Source organism: Accipiter gentilis, chromosome 2 (assembly GCF_929443795.1).
Source record: "Accipiter gentilis chromosome 2, bAccGen1.1, whole genome shotgun sequence".
NCBI lineage: Eukaryota > Metazoa > Chordata > Aves > Accipitriformes > Accipitridae > Astur > Astur gentilis.
The window spans coordinates 42,025,527-42,039,483 of record NC_064881.1 but is presented as its reverse complement, the minus strand read 5'-3'; the positions used below and the strand labels follow the sequence as shown (position 1 = coordinate 42,039,483).

Below are 13,957 nucleotides of genomic sequence, written 5' to 3'. Positions count from 1 at the left end.
AGCATTGTTATCTCTAATTTAACATTCAATCAAATGTCCACTGAGAGAATTTCTAAGATCCACGTGCTATTAAATGAATTGGAACTCAGTCCTGGTGTGTTACTAGTAGGACTTCACTGCTTTACTCAGCTTCATTTTCCAGTCTGAATCTACACGGCTGCTCTGCAGTAAGGAAAATTGCTCTGAGCTGGTGGGATCGGAGGTTTGTAACAAAGTGTGCTGGAAGGCACCCATGTTGCTAACGAGTGGAAGTGAGCATACGGTGGCTGCAAGATGTTCTCCGTAACCTGAATTGTCGGTCTCAGTCCATGTCATGGTTAGCAGGTCCCTTCCAAGAAACCTTGGGAATAGACGTCCTTGCTGTGCACCTCAAGCAGACAGCTCTGAGACAGTGCAGTGGTAGAAACTGTGCTTCCCTGTCAGCCCTAAAGGAGTCCTCCTAAATCACGATTAAGGTGCGATAACAGCATGAAGGTAGATTGCTGCCGCCAGCATCGCCTCGGTTTGGCACATAAATAGCAGCCTTCAGTCCCCTTATGCAAGTGCATAAAATGCATAGTAATAACCTGTGACTTACCCCACTTTCAGGTGCCTGGCCATATGAAAAACAGTTAACCACCTAAATCTACTGCTACACAAATATGCTACCAAGGGCAGGTGATAGGCAACAGCAGTGTTGCACTGTGAGCAGCATTATTTAGATGCATTCTTCCTGGGATCATGATGCACCCAAGGTTTACATGTTAGCAGGCTTGGCTTTTTAATTAGGGAAACGAAGCATCCATAAGCAGCGAAACAAAACAAGAGGCTTGAAATCATCCTCATTTTGTATTATACAGAATTTCTATATTCATCAGTACACAAGCGATTGCTAAACAGGTCCTCACTACGTTTACTTGCAATTCAAAACAAGGTGGTTATTATGCAAACAGGTTAGCTTTGTGGAGGCATCTCCAGGGTGAGCTTAACCCTGTCCTGTTTGGTTCCTCTTGTCTGAGTCTTATAGGTCTGTAAATGTTCATGTTGTTGTACAGAACTGCGGAGTTATCGGCCACGTAGTGTGGCTGATAGTAGTTAGCCTGGATGGCCTTCTGTGGTGGTGGGGCTGTGAATGAGACATAGCTGTGGAAGGAATTAACTCTATGGAGAGGTGACTGGGGGGTGAAGTTGCTGCTGAATATGAGAGTTCTTGGGGTTTGCTTGGTCTGGTGGGTGCTGCCGGCTGAGAGGCTGCTGAAGGGATCAGAAAGAGTGTTAGCACTTTCCTCGTTGCTGTAGGGAAGGCTGCGCTGGGGAGCCCAGCTCTTGCTGAACAGGAAGGGCATGGTACGTGGTGGAGACTTTGGTCCCCTCACTGGCTTGGACAGCGCGTAAAGGTGTCGGAACTCTTCATCAAACAGCTCCACAACTTGACCCGTGAACTTGGAGAGGAGGTTGCGGTGAACCTGGCCGCATAACCATGTGAAGCTGGAAGGAGAGACAAGGTGAGGGTTAGCATTAATGTCAGCTATTAGGAACTGGAGATCCCTGCAGGGGTGGTGTGAAAGGCAAATGTGTTTTAATGCTGAAGTTCCTTGTCTAAACACAGGAGGAAGATGGTGTCACAGTTGAATTTCAGGTCAGTTCACATCAGTGCTCTTTGACTTGGATCAAGCTTTATTATTGCAGCTGCCTCTAAAACCTTCAAGAAACCTTGTAAAGTTATACAGTCTCCTAAAGGGAGCGGTGATCCAGATCCACTGCAGGACTAAATGTCAGATACAATACCCAACGTTTGGGCATCCGTTCCATGGAAAGGAGTTTAGACCCCTCTTTTGGGTACCTCTCTTTCATGCACAATGCTTAAATTCAGGTGTTACCATGTCTTGTCTGCACACACATAAATTGTACCTTCCCTGCAGAATGCTGCGCCAGTTGGTAACCCTCACTTACTCAGAACTGACATTAGAAAGACTAGCGAAAAATAACCATCCTTTGTTTTTATTTTGCCACACTTTTCCTGCATTGGTCAAGAGAAACACATAAAAAGCCAACCTGTCACATCCCACTCCCACTAAACAAATTGCCACACCTGAAAAAATGCTTATTTTCTTCATTACAGAGAAAATGAAATTATAAATATTTCCTACAGCCTTTCCAAAAATAAAAATACCATGTTGCTTTAAAGTAAGGGAGAAACACTGAAATAGTTTTCATTCTGGTAATCCAGAGACACACCTTAGGATACCCCATAGTTCTTAAATGATTTTTCTTTTGTGTGCTTCCTTAATCCACTCAGCAAACATAAATTTGTGCTCTTTTACAGAACCACAAGCCATCTTGATTGTGCTGTGCAGCCTGCCTTGTCTGAGCAGCAGCAGCAGCATCAATAAAATGAGCACAGTTGAGAGAATGAAATGTAATTACTCCCTGAGCTGACCAGGGCTCGAGCTGTGCAGCAGAGGATACAGAGCAGTGTTGGACTTGAACCTGAGGTTATTCTGTGTTGGCAAAACTCTGCCACGGTTATTCCTGCGTGACTTTATTAGCTACGCTGGATGTGCACAAGGATTGCTGAGAGGCAGATTTGGCTGTAGGTGTGTGCACTTTAAATCTTGTTCTTGTCATGTTTTGACAAAACTCCTGTGAAACTCAGTGGGACTGACAGCCTGAGCTGATGCTAAGGGAATAAAGACAGACAATTTGCATCTGCCTGTCTGGAGCATTCTTAAAGAGGGTTGGGTTTGGGGCACAGAGTGGTTTTATACTGTTGCTTCAGGAGCAAGGGGAGGGGTGAAGAAATCACTAGTTCAATGCCACCAGGCAACCCTACAATATATACTGTACATTTTATGATTGGACATGAAAATATACAGTAAGTTACCAGAATACAGGCACTTCTTATCTACTTTGTTCAAATCATTCTAAATACGGACAAAACCTTGGGAGCCGAGGTAAACGGCACAGCAAGCTAACTCCCTGCTGTGTGAGTAGCATCTGCTGTGCTAGCTCAACATTGCCTTTATTCACTAAGAAGCACTCTCTAAACCTTCGCATGTCCTTCATCTAACTGTTAAGGAGATAATAAGCCAGGAACAAACACAAAACCATGCAATTAGTCCAGGATATCTATGCTGAAGGTTACAAAACTCATGAAAGGACTGAGGTGTGGAGTGTCAGGTTTACACTTTATGTGCTAGAGATACATCTAGTTTATAAAAGAAAATTTAGAGAGAAAAAAATCAATTACACTTATGAATGGCTTTTAAAAACCCAACAAAATCAGAGGAAAAAACTGTTGCACCCAATTTTGATAATTTACTCCCACACGTAATTTCTTGCAGTACCCGACGGACAGATACTCATTTCTGGTTCATCGTTCTTATCTGTAACCCTTGTAAGCAGAAAAAGTTGGATCCAATTAATAGCTGAAAGATTCTCCATAAACTGATGGCAAATGGGTCAGCTGTAAAGTAACAAGGTGAGACCTGCATGATTTTCGACAAACATTTGTGGACTTCACGTAGTGAGTCACAGCAATTTACATTCTGTGCACTTTGCTGAAGAACAAAGCAGAACTAGACATAAAGACTTAACAGGTTTTCATTAGCTTCATTCTAAGAGAAAATTCATAGTTTAGGTTTCAGGCCCTGTTTTGCTCCTTAGTTTACAATTCCAAGTGCTCTTTTGGGAAAGGCTCAGAGAATTCTGTTATTGTCACTATCTGCTTAGAAGGATCATTTTTCTACCAGGCCTTTTTGAGTGAAGTACATCAGAAAGAAGAGAAAGCACAAAGAATTACTGCCTAGCTTGGGGCCAAAGCTGTATCACAAATTCAGTCATTGATAGCTACTTCTCAGCTGTCTTTCCAGAGCTTTGTCCCAAGCCCCATGTCCTGTTCTGGATCCTCTCATTTATGATTGTCTGAATCAAAACCCGCCTCTCCTGCCCAATCTGCACTGGACTTGTTTCTTTCTGAGTGTACCCTCTGCATTACTGCAGCTGCAGTTCATTAGAGATGCTCTCATCCTTTGTATTTACAGCACTACAGTAACATGCAGCATTATACGCATCTAATCTGAAATGGAAGGACTGGATTTTTCACATGAGCTCGAGTTTGAATTAACCTACACGTTAGTGTTGCTTGCTGGTGGGATAACCTCTGTATGAAGAACCTGCCCCACCTGAACGGATACCCCCAGTGTTAGATGTTAGATGCTGGCTCTGAAGAGGCTGGTGGCTTTCAGAATGGCAGCCAGGGAGGTACACAGCTGCCCCTGAGGATCACGGTCTATTCTTTCTGCTGTTTTCGTTTTGCCTTCTTTAGGAGCACTGAGTTCATGCGCTACCTAACTTCAAATTCTTTTTTTAAAAAAAGGAATAACGTAGTTATCATAGGATGGGGTAGAGTAACAGAGAGACAGCAAAAAGAAATACTGCATCCTAACCTCACACCATAGACTTTGGCAATAAAAACTGAAAGGAAAACTGTAACTTAAAACACTTGCTCATGCCTGCACTTGTGCAGGCATGTGGGTTAAACAGCCTTCAGAATCTTCTCAGCTCCAGTGTGCCCTGTGCAGCAGGACCACACTTATCCACACTGACCCAAGCAATGGCTTTTTAACGTGGTTTTAAAAACCACTCCAGAGCAGGAGATGCCACAGACTTAGTGGTGGTTCCTTTGCCTCTAACTAGTTGCCAGCTTCAGTCCTTTTTGTTGTCCATTAGGCAAATATATTTTGTCCCTAAACACTCTGAGTAGAAAGAGTGAGCCAGGGTCCCTTTTAGTGCAGTATGTACGGAAGGGCTATTTTATTTCCTCAGCCTGTTCCGCCCACCAGTATTACAAAGTCATGCAGAGCACAGCACTTAAGTGAAATCTGCTGTTGTATTAAAGATCTTTTGTATTAGTTTTAAGATCTATTCCAATCTGATTTCCAGCAAATGCACTGCAGAAGAGTTTGAGTCTGTTTTACTCAACACCATTCTTGTTTACACCTGCAGAGGCTGGTAGATAAGGTTTAGGGATAACAGAAAACTTTCAGATTAATAAAGTGAGAGCTAGCAAGCCTACAGAAATGCCATGTACTGATAACCAGCTAGAACCCATGTGAATCTACCAACTGGTGCTGAGCATGCTGAAGTTAAATAGTGTATAGATTTATTCCTCACCACCCTCTCTGCTTGCTTGCTGGATAGGGGATTACGTAGTTTGACAAGGCTCTTCAGGTTAGAAGATACTGCATCAGCAGTAGAGAATGACAGAAGTGACTCTGCACAGGACTTTGAGGGTTTTTCTTTTTCTTTTTAGGATTGAAAAGAGAAGCCCAAAGGAAGCTTCCTGGATAAAGAAAATAGATCTTGTTCTGTCCCTCTTCTCCCACACATCCTTCACTTCTACTCTCTATATAAATCTGCCGTTGCATTTCTACACACCTTTGGTGAGGAATTGAAAAAAAACTGAAAGAACAAGAAAATCACAGGGCAGCCAATAAAAAAACCACTGAGTGTTCACTCATTTTGGTCTGATGTTTCATTTGGAAACTGAATGAAAACTGGATGCTCGCCTCTGTGGACAGCCAAACTCCTGCAGCCTGCACTAACCCCATGTATTCACCTTTACCTTCGTCACTATAGTTATGTAATCTTCCTGGTGGCACAGTTTTATCGGACTAGAGGCATTTAAGCTTCCAAACCATAAACTGGGATTAAGAAAAACAATCTCATCCTTTTAATTAAATAATCACCTCTTGTCTTTTTGTATCTTGATTTCCAGGATACACTTGGTCATTTGTGAAGCTATCTACATAGCCGTGAGGCTCAGAAACTTCATTTATTTGATGCAAGCTCAGAGTCTCCTGAAATTCCCTGACTGGAGGATCTTGGATCTTAATTAAAACCCCAGTTGTTGAGATACTGCATCCTCTACCCGAAATAATTATAGCAGCACAAAAGTGGAAAGTTACAGACTCAGCTCACAAACAACAACAAAAAAGGAAATAAAAGGGAAGGTACAACAGTTGTGTAGATGCATACTGCCTACCTGTTCATGAAACACAAGAAAAAACAGGAAGTCTCTGAAGTATTTCTGTTTTACCTTTAATCACTAAACTTGTCATATGGAGAACAAATCCTCAGATAAGCTGAGTGACATATGCTACATTAAGGGATCCCGAGGGAGATGGAAATGTATCATGTCTCATGATAACAGCATTTGAGGACCCAAACAATAGGGAAAGCATAATATTAAGCTGTACACATTTCTAGTTCTGCTCCAGGGCTGCACTGGCAAAGTTGTTTACATTAGTTTCTGAACATTTAAATTAAATACCACACTCCATAAAGAACTAACATCAGCTTTAAAGCAAGTTAAGTGGATTACTGAAAAATGGCACATATTTGAAACCATGAGGGGGTTTCGTTCAAAAAAACCCTTCTCACCTGTACAAAAATTTCCATGGCACTTCTTTGTGAAGTAATATTAAAAATCATAAAAGAGCACCTGGACATGAGCTGCAATGGCTTATCTCACCTGTAAGATCCAGAGAGCACGTATCTCCAGTCAGAGATAAGAAATTTTTCCTGTATTTGTCCTGAAAATTTCCTGCCTGATTTGGCACAGTAAACCTCTCCAGTAACACTGCGGACTGAAATATTCTGTAAAGAAAAAAAAAAAAGAACAGAGTGATTTTTTTTTATAATTAAAAATCAGAGGGAAAGGGCCCTTCCCCCCCAGTGCCTTTAGCTCTTCACTTCCCCAGTGTTTATTATGACTTCTTCATACCTTACATTTGAAGGTTTGGGGCTAGAGGAAACTTAGCCAAGGTCTCTTACCTGCCACAGGGTTACTTGTTTCAATGGGGATATAAACCTGCATGGAAAGTCATGCAGATGGAGCTGTGCTGTGTACTGATAACTGATGCTACCCCAACCAGAATGAGTGTGAGATGTGTCCATAGCTGAGAGCTGTCTGTTACCTCCGCTGACACCCCAGCAACTATTTCCTCTAGCTGTAAGCTCTCTTATTTTACGCTGGCTATGGCACAATCCAGCAGGGCAAAACCTCTGCTCTTCCAATCCATCTGGGCCTGCAAGTACATACATGCTGCCCAGACGAATGCTGTCCTGCAGAATCAGATGCAAGTACATGTGTGAGTGGAGAAGCAGGTCAATTTGGCCCATGTGATGCTCTGCACTGTCCTTGTACCTGAGCAAGTGCATTTAAGGCAGGCCAGGAACCCAGACCTGACTCTGCTGTCCATACGCACACTTTGCAGAATCAAGGCCTTAGAAAATGAGAGGCACCAAGGATCTGGCTCACACATTGTCGAAGTCTGTGCATTGTAGCAGCATACTTACAATAAATAGCACAGGCTTGTTCTTCCTAAGGACTGGGGGTTTACAGACATGCAAACACTGTTATGAGCATGTTCTATTAATTTGAGTTTCTTTACATATTTGGGGTAGAATTCAGCTGTTGAACCACAGGTATCTGGTGCATGTCTCCTGTGGGCCCTCCAGCTGCCATTCCAGGAGGCTGTTGTGTCTGCGGTAGCAGCCATCCCCACAAAGGTGCCACAGGTGCCCTACAGCATCTCAAGCAACAAGTGAAATGGTCCCTAGGAGGTTATTTTTAAGGTCAGTTCCCTCTGGCACAGATGAAGGTGGGCTAAGCTAACAGCCAGCTAAATTTGAGGCATTATCTTTAAAACAGAGCTTTAACAACAGGTTTTATCAGAAACCACTTAACTGCGACCAAGGTATTGCCATGAAAAAGTTTCATGCGCCCGCTACCCGTGGCTGCCAGACCACAGCTGCTGTGGAGTTATCAAACAGAAGCAATTGTAATGCTTATGTTGGACAACTCTACTATGGGACTTGACTTAACTCTGTTTTAAGACTTCAGGGCCCAGATTAGTTTCATCTAAGGACGTAATGGAAATGCCTTAACTTCCTGTAACATCCATGGAAAAATGTAGGCATCTTCAGAGGAGAATTAGGTGCAATAACACTATCTCCGGAAATCTCTCACTCCCTTTTAATTACAAGGTAGACTGACCCTAGCATAACCATGCTTCTAGCTCACAGTGCCTAAAGTTAGGCATACAAATCTGAGCCTAACAGCTTCACAGAGCCACAGTACCTTGAAGAGATCCTCAGCAATTTGCAACTTGTCGCACATCTCCGAGAAGAGATTTATATTGCCATGATCGAGTAACAGGTAGACAAACACCATGCGCTTGTTAGCTGCCTCCAGGAGGTCACAAAGAATCTCAGTGTCTGTGAACACATCCATCACGATAGCTAGCACCTAGGGGAAAAAAGCAGAGGCATTACCAGAGTCAATTTACGTAACTTAAGGTTGCCTGTGAGGCCACTGAAATGTAGTTTGTTTTAAAAAAAATATTCTAACAAACACAAATCTTTGGACATATATGTGGATATTTCTTCTGGTTTTCTCCCTAAGTTCCTGAATCAGTAAATTGATGAGACACATATTGCTTCATTGTTTTATTGCTCATATAAAGCCAATATAACACGCAACATACGCACTTCAGTTAAGCTCTTTTAATCATAAAACACAAAATGACCTGTGAATTTGTAGGTGAGATTTCAGCACTAGGAAATACATTGAAGTGCTAATCACAGAATAATAAGGATGCAGCTAAAATAAGAGACCGCAGCCCTTGCCAAATGGCTGACTAGCTTTCATAAGTCACATGCATTTAGCAAGAATCACTGGATGACGCTTTCTCTGTTATGACTTACATCTGGAACGGTCCTGGCTTTAAATCCGCACTGGTGGTGGTGGTGGGGCAACAGACTCCAACAGCTACATCTGTTTGGGGTTTTTTTAGTAACGATTTATAAACTAATTGTTTCAATTTAACCATACATCCATGCTTCCCAACTCACAACTGGCAGGACAGCGTATAAAAGTCTCAGGACTGGGCATAAAAGCCCCAACAGCTACTTAAATGCACAGCCTCCAGCCAGTGTGGATCAAGGAACTGTAAATGTGATATAAAACCACTTCCATAGTCTAGCCCCTATGCTCAGCATTGGGCACGGCCTCATGAAGGTGCTGGTCTTCACTGACGTCTGCTATTGTTCATGGAAAGGGTCATCTCCGCAGGGCAATTCTGCCCAGCTAATACCTGATTTATCTTCAGAAGGTGCCTATATCTCCATTGACTAGAAAGGCAACCCTTGATAATTTCACTCACAGGATATCATCTTCAGTCAAAACAAACTTTACAGTATCTCTGCAGATCTGTCTTACCGATTGCTTCCAACTTGCACTGAATCTTACTCCAAAGCCTGTGCCCACACTTACCAGCGAGCTTATTCCCTTCACCCCCACAAGGAAATCCTACAAGACTAAGCACATCCTGCATAGCCAGCATCCTGTTCAGGCAAGCCAAATTATTTGCAGAGCAGTGAGGATCCCACACCTTCGTTCTGCTGCCAAAGCATGGTGTTTCAGAAAGGGCCTCGCCAGTGCTACATAAGTGGCACAATTTTGTCCAGTATGTCACATCCACTCTTACTGTTAACTCACCTTGTCTTTTTAAATGGCACAATATGCATCCAGCCTCACCGTAGCTCCAGAACACTCTCTAGTACTGCTTTTTCACCAGCTGTTCCCAATTTGTATTTCTGTACCTGACTTTCCTCTCTTACTTGCAGTACTTGTCACTTCTTTTGCCCAAATTTCATTTTATGATTCGCACCTATTCCAAAAATGTGTTAAGATTACAGTACTACATGCCAATCCTCTGCAGTTTGGCGTCATCTACAAACACAGTCATTTTTCTGTTGTTTAAGTTGTTAATGGATATATCACATACTAGGCTATCCAGGATCGATCCTTATCAAATACTAATTAATAAATGCTGCCGTTGAAAAACTGTACTCAAAAAGCAGTTGCCAAATTTATACTGTGTGTTAAGTGTTGCTCCAGCACCCTCTTGTAATGTAAATTAGATGGTTAAGAAGGTCATGTGAACCATGGATTTATATTACATTTCCCACTTTTTCCCCTACAAATTTTCTCCTCTTGAGACAGAAAATTGGCCTGGGTTGATACTTTACTGATGCTTATTTTACTATAAATCAGAGACATTTCTTCTGTTACTGAATCTTTCTGATGCCGCCAACTTAGAACGACTGATCTATAATTCCCCTGATGTGCTGAGCACTTGTAGCCTTTGAGAGGGCAGTTGCCAACGGGGATTCTTCTCCCCTGCCATTACACTCAGCGTTGTCAGGCCCAGCACTTGCAGGAGAATAATAAAGCAAAAGTCCATAACTCCAGTGGGCTTTGCAGCCTGTGCCGCACAGCAGGCACTGCAGCCTGGTATTGTTCCTGACTGTTCCCCTGTGAAACTGCTAGTGGCGTCTCAAGTTTATACAAGGGGAAAACTCCTGGAAGATGGTAAACACAGCACTGAAATGTCAAATATTTTTTTTCCAGGAAAACAGGAGAGCTGCCAGAACACACGACAGAGGCTTTTTGCCCCCCTCCAGCTGCTCAGCTTCTGGTTTTCCAGTGCACAGGCAGACTGGCTTGTGGCTGGCACCTCTCTGCGGCCCCCCTGTCACTTTGTCTGTTGTCAGGGGCATCATCCACACCTTTCTCACGTGCCAAGTTACGCTGCAGCGTCTCCATATGGAACCCACGTGGCATTTTTAGTAATACTGACAATGTATTAGGGATGAAAGGTCTTTTTTCTGAATAATTTCCTTCCTCTGTGGACGGCTGCTGGCACACCAGACACACATGCCCTTCTCTGGGCTCCCCTTCACCCACATCTCCCACGAATACCCTGAAACAATTGCTAATAGCTCAGAGCTCACTTTAGCTTAATTCTTGTTACCGGTGCAATGGTCTGAACAGAGCAAACCATCCTGCTGGTGATGCATGAGAAGGGACAGAGCCCAGCTGCCCTTTCTATGGCACATTTGCTCTGCTGGGTTAATGGGAGTTTAAAAGAAGAGGGAATGCTTTTTTTTTTAAGTCACCAACATAAAAAGGTGTTGGAGTGAGTACCAAAAAAAAAAAAAAAAGTACTGCCTGTGTTCAACAATAGGCTCTTTACAGCCCCTTTCTTGAGCAAAGCTACACTGCAACACACAAGGCTGGCTCGGATCAAATACCACGTTTACCTGATCTTTTTAAGAGCAGGAAGACAACCGAGTGCAGAGGAACAGCAATTCTCTCCCCGTACCTGAGTGGTCTTGTTGATGTACCGGCGTATGATGTCTCTAATGTTGCTGTTCTTCTCTGTTTGGAAATACACAGTAGCAGTGGATTTTTCCTTTAAATAGGGCTTCTCTGCTGTAATCCATGTGTGCAGCAGAGCTGGCTCACTGCTGTCAGAAATGGTGGGGAAGTAGGTCCCTGAAGGGAGTGACCCGGTATCGTCCTGCTTTGGTGCAGTCGCCCCGTTGGCAGCCAGGGACTCCTGCGCATAATAGGACTCCCTGGTGTTATCCTTTATGTACTGAGCTTCCACTGAGGAGAGGAAATCCACCTCACCTTCTTTGCTTAAAGTTTCGAGGTAAGAGTCTGTCCCACCGTCCAGGAAGGCGTCGGTGGCCAACCTTATGCTTTCGTTGTGGCTGAAATCCGCTTTTGTCAGCTTCGGGGACTGGTTCTTGATATCCTCCAGCCTTTTCCTTATCTTGCCCATGTGTCTGGAGTGGCTCATGGCTCTCTGTCGCAGCAGTCGATCTGCCAGGCAGGCACCATGCATTTGCGCGGTGCAGGCAGCGCAATCATCCTTGTTCGGAGACTGCATTCTGGCGTGAAATCGCCTCAGCTGAACGAATTAACTATGAATAAAAATAAAGAGATCTTATTACCTCAGGCACATTCACACTCCCTGATTTTGTTGGTACAATTATCTTCAAAAAAAACCCAAAGCTTGCTTCTCAGGTGGTGGTGTACTTCAGCAACAATCTGTTTCCAGATGGGACACAAGTGCAAAGCTGATTAGATTGCTTATCTGAGAGGCACCCACCTCACCCCCAGGGCATACGAAGGATTCGAGTCCAATTACCAGGGCCGTCGGATTCGGTTGTATTTCCCTTCCTGTTGCATCCTGTGAAATGTGAGGGAAGAAAGCACTCAAGCAAAAGCAGGTAGGCTCCCAAGCATCGTTGCACAATCTTCAAAACAGCTTGAGGCTTCTCTGTCTTCCCATAGTATTCGTTAGGGAGCAAAAACAACACTGACGTTGAACTGGGAGAGAGACATCAGCCATGTCCCTAGCTTCAGAACAGCAGAAAGGGTCACGGACTCTTGTCTGGACCCACATGCTACCAGGCAGGCTTAAAAATAGACTTGAACTTCGTCACTGTGCCCCATTCATAGTACGTTGCTATTACCATAGACGATTCACTCATTTATTTCTTTAAAGCTTTGTGACTACGCCATCCTATTAAAAGAAAAATACCCCTTCCCAAACATCCTGAATATTATGTGGAGGGAGGGTTGTGAGCTGGCCTCAAAGCATCAGAAATACAAACACTCATCACTTGATTGTGCACATTTAGGGCTGTTTGGTTGGTTGGGTTTTTTTTTTGTTTTGTTTTGTTTTTTTTCCCAGGCTGCAGCTTCTGGAGTCACGTTGTCCCCGTGGCAGCTCAGCTGCTGTGTCATTAGCAGGACAGAGGCACAGGTTCGCAGCGGGGTGAGAGGCGCAGTGCCTCCAGGGAGCCAGGCCAACTGGTATGACTGCACGGGGGCAAGGAGAGGCAGGGTGGGAAGGCACCCTGCCTGAGGTACGCCATAAATACCTGTATGCATGCTTTTACACAGAGGCACGTGTGACACAGTTTTCTCACACAGGCTGGGTTTGCCCTCGCCCTGCATAGCTCTATATCTGTGCACCAGCGTGCCACGGCTCCGGAGGGGAGCAGAGGATCGAGGGGACATGCCAGTCTGGGCTTTTGCACAGGGGTACGGGCTGCTGAGAGCACATCTGAGCAGGGAAAGGATCCTGCCACTCCGACCAATGCGCTTGGGAGCATGGACATCTTCAGGGCCACTTGGAGTGACACAGGCCTAGTTTTTCCAGGGTAGCTTCCCAGATTCTGGGTCTATGTCAGATGCCTTCTGGAGGGGGGGAAGTAATTATATGTGACGATAACACAAACATATATATATATATGAAAAGAGAAAAGGGTATGAAATGGTTCGGATTTTAATCCCGTAGCCACAAAGGGCTGGAAACATCCACTGGGGGACAAGGAGAGGTGGTGGTGGGGCCCATCCCTGAGCTCCTGGCGTGATTTTAAAAACTATCCCGTCCCTCCCCCTACCCCCAACATCCGCCCGCAGCTGTCAGACGCGGCAAAAAGTCACTAATTATCTACTGACCTGTTCCGCGCAATTATGCCGAAAATGATGCCGCCTAATTAACCTGACGTGTAAGATCGCGCCCTGTCAACGCCAACCAGGGCCTACCCGCAGCAGGGCTGTTACCCCCCACCTTGGCCAGGGCCAGCGCTGTCGCCTCGGGTCCCACACGGTCACCCTGATGTCCCACATCACGGTCACAGCAGGGCCCCACACCGGCCACCCACGGTTGTCACCACAGGGCCACGCAGCGTCACCCAGGGAAGCCCCGTTGTCACCCTGGGGTCCCCCACGGTCACTCCCCACGTCCCACATGGCCACCACAGGACCCCCACACCGTCACCCCGGAGCTCCACGGTCACCGCAAAGCCCCACACCACCTCCACAGGGTCCCGCTCAGTCTCTGTGGGGTCCCACAGCGAGGCTGTCCGGCCCGGAGCCCGCTGGAGCGGCCAGGGGAAGGGTCGGGCCGCCCCTCCCGCCCCTTCTCTTCCCGCGGCGGGGCTGAGGCGGCGGCCGGGCCCTCAGCGGCTCCGGCGGGGCAGGAGGCCGCCGGGGCGGGGCCGAGGGGCAGCGTCCAGACCGAGCGCGGGGAAGGTACAACCAGCC

The 13,957-nt window shown here is 45.2% G+C and overlaps 1 protein-coding gene across 1 annotated transcript; it reads right to left on the bottom strand.

Annotated features, from left to right (window-relative positions):
• Positions 1-11,711, bottom strand: FAM83A (family with sequence similarity 83 member A). Its single transcript, XM_049827231.1, has 4 exons — positions 11,214-11,711; positions 8,126-8,293; positions 6,515-6,639; positions 1-1,467 (listed from the first exon to the last, which is right to left on the bottom strand). Exons 1-4 carry the CDS (start codon positions 11,694-11,696, stop codon positions 921-923), a joined length of 1,323 nt encoding a protein of 440 aa, XP_049683188.1. The 5' UTR covers positions 11,697-11,711; the 3' UTR covers positions 1-920.
• Between the last annotated feature and the right edge of the window lie 2,246 nt (positions 11,712-13,957).

Bases quoted from the DNA above. Each gene is read 5' to 3' on its own strand.
- FAM83A (XM_049827231.1), bottom strand. From the start codon at position 11,696: ATGAGCCACTCCAGACACATGGGCAAGATAAGGAAAAGGCTGGAGGAT. The intron at 6,640-8,125 runs GTACTGTGGCTC...TTTTCTTTACAG, and splicing joins TTGCTGAGGATCTCTTCAAG to AATATTTCAGTCCGCAGTGT. The intron at 1,468-6,514 runs GTGAGATAAGCC...CTCTCCTTCCAG, and splicing joins GTGCTCTCTGGATCTTACAG to CTTCACATGGTTATGCGGCC.